At 44.9% G+C, this 17826-nt stretch overlaps 1 protein-coding gene across 24 annotated transcripts in view; it reads right to left on the bottom strand.

The window, feature by feature from the left end:
- Positions 1-17826, bottom strand: part of ZNF618 (zinc finger protein 618) — a 320167-nt gene that overhangs the window by 90667 nt on the left and 211674 nt on the right. For 23 of the 24 annotated variants that reach the window (XM_043530052.1, XM_043530053.1, XM_043530060.1 and 20 more), the window contains one exon: positions 11169-11207. The exons of the other annotated variant lie outside the window; for it this stretch is intronic. In XM_043530052.1, the coding sequence (XP_043385987.1) occupies positions 11169-11207 (39 nt within the window). The remainder of the gene's footprint in view (positions 1-11168; positions 11208-17826) is intronic. 24 annotated transcript variants of the gene reach the window in all.

The raw sequence follows: 17826 nt of genomic DNA, 5'->3' as shown, positions 1-17826 counted from the left end.
GAATGGATAAGACGGAGTCTGTCTGGGCAAAAATTACATTGGGGAAGAAAACTATTAGAGCCTCCCCTGGGATAGTGCTTGGGGTGTGCTATAGACCACGGGGATCTAATTTGGATATGGATAGAGCCCTTTTTAATGTTTTTAATGAAGTAAATACTAATGGAAACTGCGTGATCATGGGAGACTTTAACTTCCCAGATATAGACTGGAGGACGAGTGCTAGTAATAATAATAGGGCTCAGATTTTCCTAGATGCGATAGCTGATGGATTCCTTCACCAAGTAGTTGCTGAACCGACTAGAGGGGATGCCATTTTAGATTTGGTTTTGGTGAGTAGTGAGGACCTCACAGAAGAAATGGTTCTTGGGGATAATCTTGGTTCAAGTGACCACGAGCTAATTCAGTTCAAACTGAACGGAAGGATAAACAAAAATAAATCTGCAACCAGGATTTTTGATTTCAAAAAGTCTGACCTTTCAAAAATTAAGGAAATTAGTTAGGGAAGTGGATTGGACTGAAGCACTTGTGGATCTAAAGGCGGAGGAGGCCTGGGATTACTTTAAATCAAAGCTGCAAAAGCTATCGGAAGCCTGCATCCCAAGAAAGGGGAAAAAATTCATAGGCAGGAGTTGTGGACCAAGCTGGATGAGCAAGCATCTCAGAGAGGTGATTAAGAAAAAGCAGAAAGCATACAGGGAGTGGAAGATGGGAGGGATCAGCAAGGAAAGCTACCTTATTGAGGTCAGCACATGTCGGGATAAAGTGAGACAGGCTAAAAGTCAAGTAGAGTTGGACCTTGCAAAGGGAATTAAAGCCAATAGTAAAAGGTTCTATAGCCATATAAATAAGAAGAAAACAAAGAAAGAAGAAGTGGGACCGCTAAACACTGAGGATGGAGTGGAGGTCAAGGATAATCTAGGCATGGCCCAATATCTAAACAAATACTTTGCTTCAGTCTTTAATAAGGCTAAAGAGGATCTTAGGGATAATGATAGCATGACAAATGGGAAGGAGGAGATGGAGGTAGACATTACCATATCTGAGGTAGAAGCAAAACTCAAACAGCTTAATGGGACTAAATCGGGGGGCCCAAATAATCTTCATCCAAGAATATTAAAGGAATTGGCACCCGAAATTGGAAGCCCATTAGCAAGAATTTTTAATGAATCTGTAAACTCAGGGGTTGTACCGTATGACTGGAGAATTGCTAACATAGTTCCTATTTTTAAGAAAGGGAAAAAAAGTGATCCAGGTAACTATAGGCCTGTTAGTTTGACATCTGTAGTATGCAAGGTCTTGGAAAAAATTTTGAAGGAGAAAGTAGTTAAGGACATTGAAGTCAATGGTAAATGGGACAAAATACAACATGGTTTTACAAAAGGTAGATCGTGCCAAACCAACCTGATCTCCTTCTTTGAGAAAGTAACAGATTTTTTAGACAAAGAAAATGCAGTGGATCTAATTTACCTAGATTTCAGGAAGGCGTTTGATACTGTGCCACATGGGGAATTATTAGTTAAATTGGAAAAGATGGGGATCAATATGAAAATTGAAAGGTGGATAAGGAATTGGTTAAAGGGGAGACTACAGCGGGTCATACTGAAAGGTGAACTGTCAGGCTGGAGGGAGGTTACCAGTGGAGTTCCTCAGGGGTCGGTTTTGGGACCAGTCTTATTTAATTTTTTTATTACTGACCTCGGCACAAAAAGTGGGAGTGTGCTAATAAAGTTTGTGGATGATACAAAGCTGGGAGGCATTGCCAATTTAGAGAAGGACCGGGAATTCATACAGGAAGATTTGGATGACCTTGTAAACTGGAGTAATAGTAATAGGATGATATTTAATAGTGAGAAGTGCATTTAGGGATTAATAACAAGAATTTTAGTTATAAGCTGGGGACGCATCAATTAGAAGTAATGGAGGAGGAGAAGGACCTTGCTTGGTATTGGTTGATCATAGGATGACTATGAGCTGTCAATGTGATATGGCCGTGAAAAAAGCTAATGCGGTCTTGGGGTGCATTAGGCAAGGTATTTCCAGTAGAGATAAGGAGGTGTTAGTACCGTTATACAAGGCACTGGTGAGACCTCACCTGGAATACTGTGTGCAGTTCTGGTCTCCCATGTTTAAGAAGGATGAATTCAAACTGGAACAGGTACAGAGAAGGGCTACTAGGATGATCCGAGGAATGGAAAACCTGTCTTATGAAAGGAGACTCACGGAGCTTGGCTTGTTTAGCCTAACTAAAAGAAGGTTGAGGGGAGATATGATTGCTCTCCATAAATATATCAGAGGGATAAATACCGGAGAGGGAGAGGAATTATTTAAGCTCAGTACCAAAGTGGACGCAAGAACAAATGGATATAAACTGGTCATTGGGAAGTTTAGACTTGAAATTAGACGAAGGTTTCTAACCATCAGAGGAGTGAAGTCCTGGAATAGCCTTCCAAGGGAAGCAGTGGGGGCAAAAGATCTATCTGGCTTTAAGATTAAACTCAATAAGTTTATGGAGGAGATGGTATGATGGGATAACATGATTTTGGTAATGAATTAATCATTAAATATTAATGGTAAATAGGCCCAATGGCCTGTGATGGGATGTTAGATGAGGTGGGATCTGAGTTACTACAGAAAATTCTTTCCTGGGTATCTGGCTGGTGAATCTTGCCCATATGCTCAGGGTTTAGCTGATCGCCACATTTGGGGTCAGGAAGGAATTTTCCTCCAGGGCAGATTGGAAGAGGCCCTGGAGGTTTTCGCCTTCCTCTGTAGCATGGGGCACGGGCCACTTGCTGAAGGATTCTCTGCTCCTTGAAGTCTTTAAACCACGATTTAAGGACTTCAATAGCTCAGACATAGGTGAGAGGTTTTTCGCAGGAGTGGGTGGGTGAGATTCTGTGGCCTGCATTGTGCAGGAGGTCAGACTAGATGATCATAATGGTCCCTTCTGACCTTAGTATCCATGAATCTATAAATTTATGTTTGATGTGATACAGGAGGAGGAGGAGGAGGGATAAAGCAAAAGGTTAGGAAAATAATCTTTGCAGCAGCATTTTGAATGGATATGAGTGGGGCAGGACTGCATGTATTTGTCAAGCGCTAGAGAGAAGGATGTTATAGTAATCAAGACCTGAGACGATGAGAGCCTGAATGAGAATTTTAGACATGTAGATGGTTAAGAAAAGCTGTATCTTAGTTATGTTATGCAGAAAGCATCAGCAAGATTTAGACAGAGCCCGAATGTGAGGACCTACCGAGAGGCTGAAGTTGATGCTCAGCTTATGAGGCAGAGTGACAGGCAGGATGGTGGTTTTGATTAAGAAAGGCGGTAGCACAGAGGTCTTGTTGGTGGGGGGGGAGATTCAGGGCTCTGTTGTAGCCATGAGGAGCTCCATCTAACTGGCTAGACAACCAGAAGGAGATGTCAGAAAGACAGGTTGAGATTTTAGTTTGCACAGAAGGAGACCGGTCTGGAGCAGAGAGGCAGACCTATGAGTTGTCAGCATATACATGGTGGCTAAACTGGTGTTTGCAGATGAGATTACCCAGAGATAAGGGATAGAGGGAGAAGGGAAGGGAACCAAGGACAGAGCCCTGTGGAACCCCCACAGAAAGCTGGAGAACAAATAAGGAGGATCCTCTGAAGGACATGCTGGAGGAGGGATTAAAAATCTAGGAGGAGAACCAAGAGAGGATGGTGTCATGGGAAGCCAAAGGAGAGCAAGATTCCATGAAGAAGAACAAGGTGGACTGCAGAAGGTCAAGCTGTCAAGGAGGATGAGGATGGAGTACTGGTTCTGAGCTCTGGCTAAGAAGGGGTCAGAGGAGACTGGTGACAGCTGTTTCACTGGCATGCAAGGGGAGGAGGATGGACTGGAGAGAGTCTAGGCTGGAACTGGAGGAGAGGAACTTCAGACAGTGATTGTAAACAGCGCTTTCAATGAGTTTAGAGATGAATGGTAGAAGGGGCAGCAATTGGAGAGGCAAGTGGGTCAAGAAAGGGTATTTTAAGATGGGAGAGACTAAAATATATTTATATTGTGAGGGGAATGAGCCACAGAAGAGCAAGCAGTCAAAGAGAAGAGTGAGGGATCGGAGCTCAGGACATGGGTGGGGGTCATTGGGGCAAGTGGAGGAGGTGAGCAGATGAGAACTTCTGCATCTGTGATAAGAGAAGGAGGTGAGAATCGGTGGGGGTGGGGGAGGAGAGGCAAGGGGAAGATCATGTCATATTTTGTCAGTTTTCCCTTGGAAGAAATTGGCAAGGGCCTGTGCTGAGAGAGAAGTGTAGACAGGAAGAGGAGAGGGTTTCTGGAGTGAGCCAAATGTAGCAACAAGGAGGAGGCTGGGATTGTGGGCATGAGGTTCAATTAAGTGGGAGAAGTGAAGGTATTTAGCAAGGAAGATGGCAGAACTGAAGGAGAGACTGAATTTGTAGCAGAGGCAGTCAGCCTGGTCACAGGATTTCTGCCAGCATCACTCTGCAGAGAGAGCAGGAACACAGAAAGCAGATGTTGCGCAGCGGGGGAGAGGAGCTGGGACTAACCTTGAGATGGAAGAGATGGGTGAAAGAGTCAAGGGCTGAGATGAAAGAAGCATGGAGAGAATCAGTAACAATAGCAATGGGAGGGAAGGCTGAGAGGACAGGTGGGGGGGGGGGGGGGGGGGCTGAGAGCAAATGAGAAGCCATCAGTGCTGATGGACTGGAAGTCATGAAAAGGCAGAGTAACAGCGTGTGGGGTGCGGCTGATGGGCAATGCGAAAAGAGACCAGCAACAGAAAAAGCAGTGCTTGGTGACGACTGAGTCAAGTGAATGGTCCTTTTGGTTAGGGCTGCAGGATGAGTGAAGAGATGAGGGCGAGGAAACGTGCAACAAAGTGGTCGACTGGGTGGGTCACAGAGGATGACTGTGAGGAGAGGGAGAGAGAACGAGGAGTTGAAATCAGAGAGGAAGGCCTGTGGGGAGAAGCTGGGTGGCCAGTAGATGACAGAAACATGGAGGCGGAGAAGAGAGGAGAGTCTGATGTAGTGCTGTTCCAAAGAGGAGAAAGAGTGAGAAGCGGGAGGCGGGAGGGCATGGAAGCAGCGGGAAAGGAGAGGAGAAGCCTAACACCCAACCATGGTCTGACCGAAACAGGAAGTGGTTGTGGATGGATATGATCTTTTTAGAGATGCAGTGGGTGTCCTGGAGACACCAAGGGAAGGGGAGGAGGGAGAGAAAAAGGGAAGTGATGGGTGTGAGGTTAGGAAGAGTGACACCAAAGAGGTGGAGGTGGTTGGGGGGGACAGGTGTGGGAGATGGAGAGGATGAGGACGGAGGGAAGGCCAGGGCTGGGGCAACTGTCACCAGAGGTGCAGTGGAGGAAGCAGAGGAGGGTGTGGGATTTGGATTTGTGCTGATGGGGGTTGGGAGAGATCAGGATGGAGAGAAGGAAAGGAGCGGGTGGGAACTGTGGCTGAGGAAATAGAGACAGTGTGGGAAGGGGCAAGAGGATGGACGCATAAGACGGCTGTGGTGAGAGCCAAGGGGGAGGGGCAGATGGACTGGGGAAAAAAAGAAAGACGCAGTGAAGGAAATAGCAGTGCAGTCCTCTCAGTGCCTGGGAGGGGGGAGAACGCCTCCAGACCGTTCTCCCCTGGGGAGGACCTGGGCAGAAAGGGACACTCCGGGGCGGAGCTGCCCACTGGTGATAGTGCAGCCCGACTCAGGTAGCTGCTCATACACAGAACCAGAGCTGGAGAACTGGAGAGCCGTCGAGCCTCCTGTAGCAGTTACGACGTTGCTGTAATAACAGATCAATATGGTGCTAGCAGTGGAAGGAAGTGGAACGTTCAGCTCATTTGAGTGGGATGAGTTGCCTCTCCTTTTTTATATTGTTTTTCTGGACGCCACAGAACAGCTGGCTGGTGGGTTTGTTAACAGCTCAAGGAAGTGAACTTCGCTCTAATGGCTGACACTACTCCCTGAGCACATCTACCATTGTGTGGCTAGGCCATTGCTTTCCTGATCCTCAAAACGTTCTGTCCTGCTGAGGTAAGGAACAGAAACCAGGTGGCAACATCAGCTCCATCAGGTTTGGCTGAATCCTAAACAACCCCTCATTTCTTCTCTTTCCTACTTTCTTTTCTGCCTTCTGTCTAAGAGCCTGGCACAGCCACCGAGGAAAATCCACCGTATAGAACTGTGATTAATAAAAAAAAAAAAAAAAAAAGCTAAAAAAGGGCACAGTTTTTCACTTAGCATAAACTGGTGTAGCTCCTTGCTCTATTGAAGTAAATGCTTCTAGTCCAAGATTAGTAAAAAATTTCCAGTGGCTAATAAGATCACGTACTGAGATTAATTTCCCAGCAGCTAGGTTGCAATCAAGAAGGCACAGACAGAAATTGTATTTTCGATCTTTAATATTAACACCCCCTCCCCCCTACCGCCCTCCCAGATAGGGTGGTCTAGTGCTCTTTGGAGTTACCTTAGAAAGGCAGAAGAGAGATTTGTATGTCTTGTTTTGTATGAAAGGGAACAGAAGAGGACTTCAGCAACTCAAGACCCTCTATAACTGACTCTTTCCCTCTAACAAGGACAGTCAATGCCATATTTAATCCCATATTACATTTTAAAAACCTACATTCAATTACTGTTGTTCAGTTTGCAAAGATAAGCAGCTGAAAGTTAGCAAATGCTAAATCTGATTGTACGGGCACCTTAATTCTGCCCTCTTGTATGTCTATCTTGTGCACCAAATGAGGCAGGGGTTTTTGGAAAAAATAGTGTGTAGTCATGTAATTAAAGACTGTTGCATAATTCAGACACACACGGGGACTGAATTAAGATTGCATGGGCAACCCTAAAACTGGCATTTGCTAACTTTCAAGTGCTTGACTTTTCAACCTAAATACACTTCCTTTTAATATTGTTTTTTGTATGTAATTTCCTATGTTTTTTCTGGAAGGAAAAAAGGTAGAAACAAAAAATTACATAAAACTTTACCAACCTTCACATCATGCACCATTAGCTGAACCATGCACCTTGCAGCATCAGTGCACAGACTGCTGCTACCTAAGCTACAGGACTTAACTACACTAGCTGTTAGCAGCAGAAAGCTGTTCTCTCAGATGAGGAAGAGTCAATGGCACCATGTGCTGGGTCCTGGGTGTGGTTGATAGAAGAGGGCCCAGCCCAGCCCAACTCCCTTCTAACTAAGGTGGGGAAAGGACCCTGGACCATGTTCCAGGTACTGGGGTTTGGCTGGCAGTGAGCAAGGAGCTTATCCCAGCCCTCTCCCCCATCCCTGCAGCTACAGCTACTTCAGCAGCTCCCAGAAGTTCTCAGTACAGTGTAAAAAGAAAAGGAGTACTTGTGGCACCTTAGAGACTAACCAATTTATTTGAGCATAAGTTTTCATGAGCTACAGCTCACTTCATCGGATGTGGGGCTCCTGGTTGGCATTTGTGACACTCCAGCTCTTTGGGATGTTCATTTGCGGGTCTCTTGCAGGGTGCCAGTGTTTCCCTGTGGAATGCAAAGCGGCAGACGGGAAATGGGGATTGTGAAGAGTTTACAACTCAGCTGAACAGGAATGGAATTTCATAGACAAAGAGAAGGCACTGCTCTAGGCCAAAGGCTGTCTCTCTGCTGAATGTGTACGGCCTGCTTCAAGCAATGGAGATGCGAGAGCTTCTCAAAGAAAGGTCACAAAAATCTGTTATAATGGAAAGTATGAGGCAACCTAAATACTGGGGTCACTACCAGTGCCACCTGTGACGAACTGTGAAACACAGCATTTTTTTAAACTCTTTTTTTCCTAGAACATAATTGTTGAATGTTATAACAATTGAACAAGGGTTTTATTAACACTTTAACTCTGTTGGGTCTGAGATCCACCAACAACACTGTCCTCTCTGCCCCGGGAACTCTGCTCAGAAGCCTGGGAGGGAGTAACTCTCTAATGCCTTCCCAAGACCACTTCCTCACCTCAAAACCTTGGTCTTTGTCCCTTTAAGAGGAGAACCGAGTCAAAACAGGCAGATGACATGCCAGTCCCAGAGATCACTAGTTGATCTTAAAACCCCAAAGCAAGGTGTAGTCTTTTTAACAGGAATAATCCTCCAAAGAGTCCAACCACTTTACCCACAAGGAAGTCTTCAGAGCTCTTTCCAGGTGGGACTTCTAAACATATACTTCTCTTCCTAAGGCTGACTGCAGGCAGGCTAACTGGTTTCAGCTGTATCCTAACCCTTGCTTTCCCATGAAAAGCTGCCAGAACTTCCTCCTCCAGTGTTCTTCCGAGCTCATCACCTCCCCGCCCACAGGACACCAAGGGGTGGTACATTCCTTCACAGCTTCATTTACCATACTGATAACACAACAAAGCAAGCAGACAAACTACAGCTCAAAACCAGATCCTAGGAGGGTGGGCTGTTCATGTCACGGTCCTCTGCTGAGAGTGAGCATTTCACTTAAGTCCCCTTCCTGAGAACACTTCATATGGAATTCGCTGGCATGAATGACAACTGGCTCCAGAGAGTCACGACAAAAAATAATCAGTACAAATAAAATCTTTACTGCAGGAGGGAAGGGACTTGTGGTGGGGTTGGCATTTCTGAGTGAGATGTGCTTCTCCTTGGTTATTAGAGCTGGTACTGCAGGCCCTCCAGCTGCATAAAGGAGGATTCCCATGAACAGTTTAAGGTGCATGTGCATTGCACCCCTGGACTCCTGCAGGTTGGGTACTTGTGGGAAAAGCAGAAAGCTCTCACAAGGTGAGAGAAAACAACAGCTTACTGCACCCCTGAAATTTTGAGGCACTGGGGAGGAAGAGGATGAGCCATGTCTAGAGAATCAACGAATAAGGAAACCCAAAAGGCTAGAGTAGCCAATGAGGTAAAAATAGCAAAGGAAGATTTAAACAATAAGGAAGCCTGTTAATATAAAGGAAGTAAAGATCCAAACTGGGTCACAGGGGATGGCACTGGAGCAGCAAGCAAAGCAAAAATAGCAAGGAAGGAAAGATAAATAAGAAGTTCTTAAAATAAATAAGAAGCAAACAGACTGACAAGGAAACAAGAAGGCCATTGAGAGGGAAACAGAGAAAATCCAGGGAAGACCAGTATTGCTCAGGGCTTCAATTTATCCACAAGGGAGAAAATGACAAAAGCTGAGGAGCTTTATCACAGCAACAAGGAGGAAGAGGAAGGAGGGTTTTATCGGAAATTAGAACCCTGTGAATTTATCAACAGCAGCCCCAGCTGAACAGCTTAATATTCAGCTGAGAAGATAGTTTCCATGACAAATTGAAACTGTATGTGGAGCACAAAATAATTTAATGCAACTAAAACCCTTCAGTTTCTCCTTTGTTTCTTGTTTTCCTTCCCTCGCTGTCATCAGGCATCCTACCTTCCTATACCCCGTGTCCTCTGACTTTACAGATAAAAGATGTGGGATTTTAATTCACAATAAGTGCAGCATTTAAAGCCTCCCCACACAACATGCAATGGGAGTTTCCTAAGCACGCCAGAAAACACAGAAGGGTCTGATGGCCAAGTCACATGGCTGAATAACTAAACCAGTGACATTTAAAAAAACAAAACAAAAGAGAGAGTTGCCAAAATGCAGCAGGGCCTGCTGTTCTCCATGCCAGAATTCAACACAAGGAGAAGAGGCTGGAAAGACACTGGGGGATCACACAGGACAAAGGGAAGCACCAGAGGGCTGCAGAGAAGCTACTGAAGAATGAAAGAAGAAATTACAGAGCTAAGAGCCCACTGTGAATGGGAGAGGGAGACACATGGTAATAACAACACTGAGTCACTCAGTGGAGCAAAAGGGGAACAGCAAGTCTGAGAAACCCATACCAGTCCCTGGAGTGCGCCTTATCGACAGCCTCAAGCATTCAAGTACCACGAGTGAGGTCTCAAAAAATCACGAGATTTTCTACAACTATGATGTCTCTTTTTAAATGAAAGCCAAGAGTCTCACCGAATGACATGCCTCCATAAGCTGTGGCTTTAAGAAAAACACTAAATAACTCAATACTCTTGACAAATTCTTAAGAGTTGGAAACACTGAGTATGTTCCAGTCAGGAAGAGCGTTTTACAAACTGGGAGTCAATTTATATGTGATTGTCACCCAATCCCCATATGACATCATGCCAGAGCACTGGGGAAGGTGTGGAAGGAAGGAGGAATTCAGGATACACTGAGATGTCACCATTTCCTTGTGGCCTTGCTCCCCCTACAAGCTCAGCACCAGTCAAGGTGCTTCAAAGGGTGCCCCAAATAAACTGCCCCAAATGTCAGAACTGTCCGAGAGGTCACACAGCAGCAAAGCACCGGGGTAAATCAATAGAGTTAAATTTGCATTCACAGAACTTAAGTTATACCCTACGTACGTGGGGAGCGAGAGAGAGAAACAAGAACACTAGGGGAACAAGCGTGAAGGGGAACAAAGGGGATGCTCGGTCACCTTTGTGCATCTACCACAAACAGGAAAGCACCTTTCCTGCACTGCTCTGAGAACTCACATCAAACACAGCTTCTCATTAGCACAGTGGAAGCTGCCCTCTCGTGGTACACTGTGGAAAAGTGCAATGAATGCAGCTCAGCAAAGTGCAACTCTCACACTGGCACAAGAGATCAGGACAGATACAGGGATCAGCATGATTGAAACAAAGACTCGGGCTGGCTGGACAATTAATTGTTGTCATTAATGGGTACCATTTTAATTCATAAGGGACTACCGGCCTCTCACAAAGGGGATGATGTCATCCCCTTCTGTCACTTTCCAATCCAACTCACCTGCGGCTTTTTTAAAGTTAGAGAATGGTAACATGCCTGAACTCTGACTGCAATGCTGAACACAGCCCCTCCATGTCTCTCTTCTGATCGGCATAAGTAGCCAACATCACATAGAAGATCTCAGACACACAAACTCGGGGCAATGGGAGGAGAGTGACACGCTAGATATAAACTTCACAATGCCAATACTGCAGTGAGAGCTGGAACACATCGCAAGCGAGCCTAGGTGTATCACTCAACAGAATGGAAAGAGATCTTCACCTGCTGCGAGGTAAAATGCCTACCCAGGAACATGCCCACAGCCATCGCTCCATGTGCTCACACACGCCGTGCGCCAATCCCCCCTCACACACACACAGCAAAGTTAGTACTTACTGCCTTGTGAGGCTCCTTCACCTGAGGCAGCTTCAGTGTCTGCAAAGAGAAAGAGCTGTACTTAGACTTGCCAGACGTTTGACAGCACACAGCGTCTTCAACTGTTTCACTGGGGGGCTGGAGTTTTGTAATTCCTGGCTCTTCATTCTCTATCCTCCAGTCAGATTTCTCCTCCTCTGCAATACCCATTCCATAGCTGTATGCTAGCCCCTTCTTCTGTAACACATACGCCACACAGCAGATTCAGCAGAGAGCAGGCCCTGGGGATGCCAACTCTCGACTGCAGGGATATCTGCGGCTCTGAACGCAGCCGAGCAGGCCTGCTGGCGGTACCTGGGTCCCTCTGAGGGAGGAGCACACCAGGAACCTTAGCATTTGCAGGGCTCATTCTGAAGGCTCTCTCCAGATTAAGCAGGCTGTGAAAGGCTGAGCTTCTGTTATCAGGAGGTGGGGAAGGGGACTGAGGCTTGACCAGGTCTTGACCAGGTCGCTGTTGTGCGGCGCTTGGTCGTGAAAGGCCTCCAGTCCAGAAACACGTGATTTGCTTTCATTTGCACATTCCCAAACAAGTGCATTTCTTTTCTGACATGTTACAATGGGCTGCTTTTTAAATGGAAATGTCACAACCTGTCACTTCCTCCTGCCCAGCACAGAAAGGCAGAGGCTTAGAAACCAGCTCCAAACAACCCAACAAGTCCCTATGTCAGAGAGCCCTGGTCTACACTGCAGACTTCTGTTGGTATAACCACATCGCGGAGGGGTAAATCCACACCCCTGAGCAATGCAGTTATACTGAGCGAACTCCTGGTGCAGACAGTGCTATCTCGGGGAGGTGGAGTACCTACACTGATAGGAGAAGTTCTCCCATCTGCACAGGTAGCATCTGAGGTGGTGGAATCTCCTTCCCTTAGAAGTTTTTAAGGTCAGGCTTGACAAAGCCCTGGCTGGGATGATTTAGTTGGGGATTGGTCCTGCTTTGAGCAGGGGGTTGGACTAGATGACCTCCTGAGGTCCCTTCCAACCCTGATATTCTATGATTCTATGATTCACGAAGTGCCACAACGGCACAGCTGCATCAGTGCCGTTGCAGCACTGTACGTATAGACAAGCCCTGAGTTGAGAGAGTGGCTACCTGGCGCACTAGGTGGGAGAGAGCTCTCACTGCGACGCTCAATGTTGCGAGGCCAGACTTTTAGGGGCCTAGCAAATTACTGGGATTCCTGAAGCCTGAGTTAGAATTATAACATTTAAGGTCAGAAGGGACCACCAGATCTAGTCTGACTTCCTCGGTATGACAGACCACCCGGCACCCACACACTAAACCCAGCCTGCGTTTAGTACTCAGGCTCCCTGTACAACGAATGAATGGAGTCAGGCCGCTAGGAATGGGATTCATAAGAGCCAGCGCACTGAGCTGCCCAAGCTAGCCAATGGGAGCTGCCAAAGAGCGGGGTATGTCCTAAGGCCCGCCCCTCTAGGAAGTTCATGTTATGTCCAGAATGGAGGAGGCCCCTATAGCTCAGCTATGAACCATCTCGTAGAGTTAGGAACCTAAGGCATTTTTTGCCAGAAGAGGAGGAGAAAGAGAACCTCCCTGTGGTTACAGCGCTCACCTGGGATGTGGGAGACCCCCCACGTTCAAACCCCCCCCGCTCCCCTCAGCTTGATGAAAAGGGATTTAAACTGGGGTTTCCCACCTCGCACATGAATGCACTAAGCACCGAGGTGGGATGATCCCTCAGTCTCTCCTGTTGAAGCTGTTCCACTGTGGATACAGAAAGAGTCACTGGGCCAGAGAGAGTGCAAACAGAGGCCTGGTGGTTAAAGCATTCACCTAGATGTGGGAGACCCAGGATCCAGTCCCCCTGCTCCAACAATTCTCTCCATGGCTGTTTTGTGTAGAGTTAGATAGAAGGATGCCAATTTTTTTGTGAATCGCTCTGGGGCTTAGGTGTCTGGGTGCCTGCTGTGGGGCTGCAGTGCATATGTGCAGAGGCAGAAACATAGATACCTGGGGAACTTCAACAATTTAGGTAGTGAGTGAGCTTGGGCTCCTACAGGCATAGGTGCTGGAACTAGGGGTGCTTGGGCTGCTCTTGCATCCCCTGACTTGAAGTGGTTTCCATCATATACAGGGTTTACAGTTTGGTTCAATGGCTCTCAGCACCCCCACTATACAAATTGTTCCAGCCCCCCTGCCTACAGGGCTTTTGTGAACACCAGTGGTGCCAAAATCTGGGATTTAGATGCCTAAGGCAGCAGTCAGGCTTCTACGTTCTTTTGTGAATCCAGCCCTTCATGCCTCCAAATTCACAGAGAGAGCACAGCTATCTGCAATATGGAGGAGGAAACCAGTGAGGGAAAGACCTGTACAAAAGATGGGACAAAAGCCTTAGGATTTCCCTCTCCGACTGGTTAGCATTACACTGCAGTCTTTAGTTCTAGTGTCACTAATGTCGCACATGGAAACAAAGCACTGACCAGAAACAGCACAAACCACGATTGTATTCAAAGGCCTGCATGAACACAACGGGGTAAGGCTGCAAGCTGAAAAAATTGTTAAAACTCAAGAAATGCAAATGCTTAGGTTTACAAAGATGCGCTGAATTGTCCCATATTTCATAACCTATATATTCAATTATAATCCAAAATATTCTGCATGTTCCATGAAAGCAAGTTTGTTACTATGCAAACCTTAACAGTGGCATTTCATAGCTTTTTTGATACTTAAATTTGCAACCCTAATTCATTAATACCACTTTGTTTTTTCTTAATAAATAAATAAAAATATAGGGCTGTGGACCTCTGTATTTGTCCAATTCTGTTTTATTATTTATTGTGCTTGATTAATGTAAGAACATAAGAATCACCATGTCGGGTTAGACCAATGGTCCATCTAGCCCAGTGTCCTGTCTTCTGACAGTGGCCAGTGCCAGATACTTCAGAGGGAATGAACAGAATGTTTTTTTGACACGGTCTCCCACAGTATTCTTTTCAGCAAGTTAAAGAAGTATGGGCTGGATGGATGCACTAGAAGGTGGGTAGAAAGTTGGCTAGATTGTCGGGCTCAACGGGTAGTGATCAATGGCTCCATGTCTAGTTGGCAGCCGGTGTCTAACGGAGTGCCCCAAGGGTCGGTCCTGGGGCCGGTTTTGTTCAATAGCTTCATTAATTATCTGGAGGATGGTGTGGATTGCACCCTCAGCAAGTTTGCGGATGACACTAAACTGGGAGGAGTGGTAGATACGCTGGAGGGTAGGGATAGGATACAGAGGGACCTAGACAAATTGGAGGATTGGGCCAAAAGAAATCTGATGAGGTTCAACAAGAACAAGTGCAGAGTCCTGCACTTAGGATGGAAGAATCCAATGCACCGCTACAGACTAGGGACCGAATGGCTAGGCAGCAGTTCTGCAGAGAAGGACCTAGGGGTGACAGTAGATGAGAAGCTGGATATGAGTCAACAGTGTGCCCTTGTTGCCAAGAAGGCCAATGGCATTTTGGGGTGTATAAGTAGGGGCATTGCGAGCAGATCGAGGGACGTGATCGTTCCCCTCTATTCGACATTGGTGAGGCCTCATCTGGAGTACTGTGTCCAGTTTTGGGCCCCACACTACAAGAAGGATGTGGAGAAATTGGAGAGAGTCCAGCGAAGGGCAACAAAAATGATTAGGGGACTGGAACACATGACTTATGAGGAGAGGCTGAGGGAACTGGGATTGTTTAATCTACGGAAGAGAAGAATGAGGGGGGATTTGATAGCTGCTTTTAACTACCTGAAAGGTGGATCCAAAGAGGATGGATCTAGACTATTCTCAGTGATAGCAGATGACAGAACGAGGAGTAATGGTCTCAAGTTGCAGCGGGGGAGGTTTAGATTGGATATTAGGAAAAACTTTTTCACTAGGAGGGTGGTGAAACACTGGAATACGTTACCTAGGGAGGTGGTGGAATCCCCTTCCTTAGAAGTTTTTAAAGTCAGGCTTGACAAAGCCCTGGCTGGGATGATTTAGTTGGGATTGGTCCTGCTCTGGGCAGGGTGTTGGACTAGATGGCCTCCAGAGGTCCCTTCCAACTCTGTTATTCTATGATTCTATGATTTTAGAACAGGGCAATTATTGAGTGATCGATCCCCTATGGTCCAGTCCCAGCTTCTGGCAGTCAGAAGTTTAGGGACACCCAGAGCATGGCGTTGTGTCCCGGACATTTGGCTAATAGCCATTGATGGACCTGTCCTCCATGAATTTAACTAATTCTTTTTTTAATCCAGTTATAGTTTTGGCCCTCACAACATTCCCTGGCAACAAATTCCACAGGTTGACTGTGCACTGTGTGAAGAAATACTTCCTTATGTTTGTTTTAAACATGCTGCCTAATAATTTCATTCGGTGGCCCCTGGTTCATGTGTTATGTGAAGGGGTAAATAACACTTCCCTAGTCTCTTTCTCCTCACCAGTCATGATTTTACAGCCTCTATCAGATCCTCCTCTTAGTCGTCTCTTTTCTAAGATGAACAGTCCCAGTCTTTTTAGTCTTTCCCTTATGGAAGCTGTTTCATACCCCTAATCACTTTTGTTGCCATTCTCTACATCTTTTCCAATTCTAGTAGGTTGTTTGTTTGTTTTTGAGATGGGGCAACCAGAACTGCATGCAATATTCAAGATGTGGGCAAGATGTGGGATTTGTATAGTGGCATAAGGATATTTTCCTATCTTATTTACCTATCCCTTTTTTAATGGCTCCTAACATTGTTAGCTTTTTGACTGCTGTTTCACATTGAGCAGATGTTTTTAGAGAACTATTCACGATGACTCCAAGATCTCTTTCTTGAGAGGTAACGGCTAATTTAGATTCCCATCACCTTGTATGTATAGTTTGGATTATGTTTTCCAATTTGCATTACTCTGCACTTACCAACACTGAATTTCATCTGCTATTTTGTTGCCCAATCATCCAGTTTAGTGAAATCCCTTTGTAGCTCTTAGCAAGTCAGCTTTGGATTTAACTATCTAGAGTAATTTTGTATCATCCGCAAACTTTGCCACCTCACTGTTTACCCTCTTTTCCAGATCCTTTATGAATATGTTGAACAGTACTGGTCCTAGTACAGACCCTTGGGGGACCCAGCTATTTATCTCTCTCCACTGTGACTATCTATTCCTATCCTTTGTTTCTGGTCTTTTAGCCAGTTACTGATCCATGAGAGGACCTTCCTTCTTCTCCCATAACTGCTTATTTCGCTCAAGAGCCTTTGGTATGGGACCTTGTCAAATCTTTCTGACTGATAGGAAAGCAGATTTTTATACATATTTGTAATTATTTTAAAAATAATAAAATGTGTAATAAAGTTTGCACACTGCCGTAAACTGAAGCACCTGATTAGAAATACACAAAGTCATCTATGGAACTACAAAGTCATACAACTGTATTTCTCCACAAATTTTATAGATTTGACAAGACACCATTCTGTCACAAAAGGAAAAACTAGCTGTGACACAATGGAATTCTGCAACATATCATTCTGAAGTCCACAGGTAACAACATAAATAAACCGAATGAAAACTGAGAACTATGCATGCGCAAAAGCAATTTTTAATCATTTGTTACTATACTTTCAAACTTAGCAAGAAACAAGCCACCTATGAAATTTTAAAGTTCAGCTGTTTCTGAGTTACACATGTGCAGAAAAGTTATAATTATTTTAAACAGGAAAAATATACTTTCCCTGTTTGTGTAACTCAAAACAGTTTAATGAATGAAATCCAAAACAATACCCACCCCCAAATCATCTTTGGGCTGAGATCTAGTATGTAAAGTTTCAGACTTCACCAAATCTGTCTCAATGCATTTCACTCTGATAAAAAAGGCTCCTGCATGTGCTTGGTACATGATTTTCAAAGCTAGATAATTTGGTCAAATCAAAACCAATTTCCACCTATACCAGAAACACCATTTTTCCTCAAGGAGGATTATCAGACTGTCAAATTTCAGTTTTCTACAACCAGTCATTTCAGAAGTAGAGCTGTTCTAAAATATGTTGTCAAAAATATATAGGATAGGAAAAGTGTATTATTTCCATTCTCAAACAGCTGAACTGGTTCTGGCCCATCAATTTGTTTTTTTAAATCAACTTTGGGCAGAGACCAATACTGCAAAATTTCAATCTGAAAACTCTGCAAAGTTATCAGAGAATGAAAATAGGATTAAAATAGAAATCTAAACTAAAGATGTCAATTCTGCTCCTGCTATAATCATAATAATGAATCAGATCCTGAGCTGGTGTAAATAAACATAGCTACATTGACTTCTATTGAGCTATACTGATTTACAACAAGCTGAGGATCCAGCTGGTGTACCCATACTGAAATAAAATTGTCAGTGAGTCTGATTGTACAGTTACTAAATAATTTAAAGCAAAAACATGCTGCATAAAAACGGCAGTCATTCAGTCAAAAAACCCCAAAGTATCCTCAAATTATTATAGCAGAACTGGTAGCTCTTGCTAGAATTAAATTAAATTAAATTGGGATTTGCTTTATAATCCTCTTTTCACTTGTTCATAACTATCTGAAAAATACTCCTTGGGGCAAACGTTTTCTGTGCTTGGTCTCAGCCCAGATTTTTTATTTTAAATTTATATATTGAAAGTCTAGTAAAA

Source organism: Chelonia mydas, chromosome 16 (genome assembly GCF_015237465.2).
Source record: "Chelonia mydas isolate rCheMyd1 chromosome 16, rCheMyd1.pri.v2, whole genome shotgun sequence".
Classification (NCBI taxonomy): Eukaryota; Metazoa; Chordata; order Testudines; family Cheloniidae; genus Chelonia; species Chelonia mydas.
The sequence above is the reverse complement of the archived record's forward strand: the minus strand, read 5'-3'. Positions and strand labels throughout refer to the sequence as shown.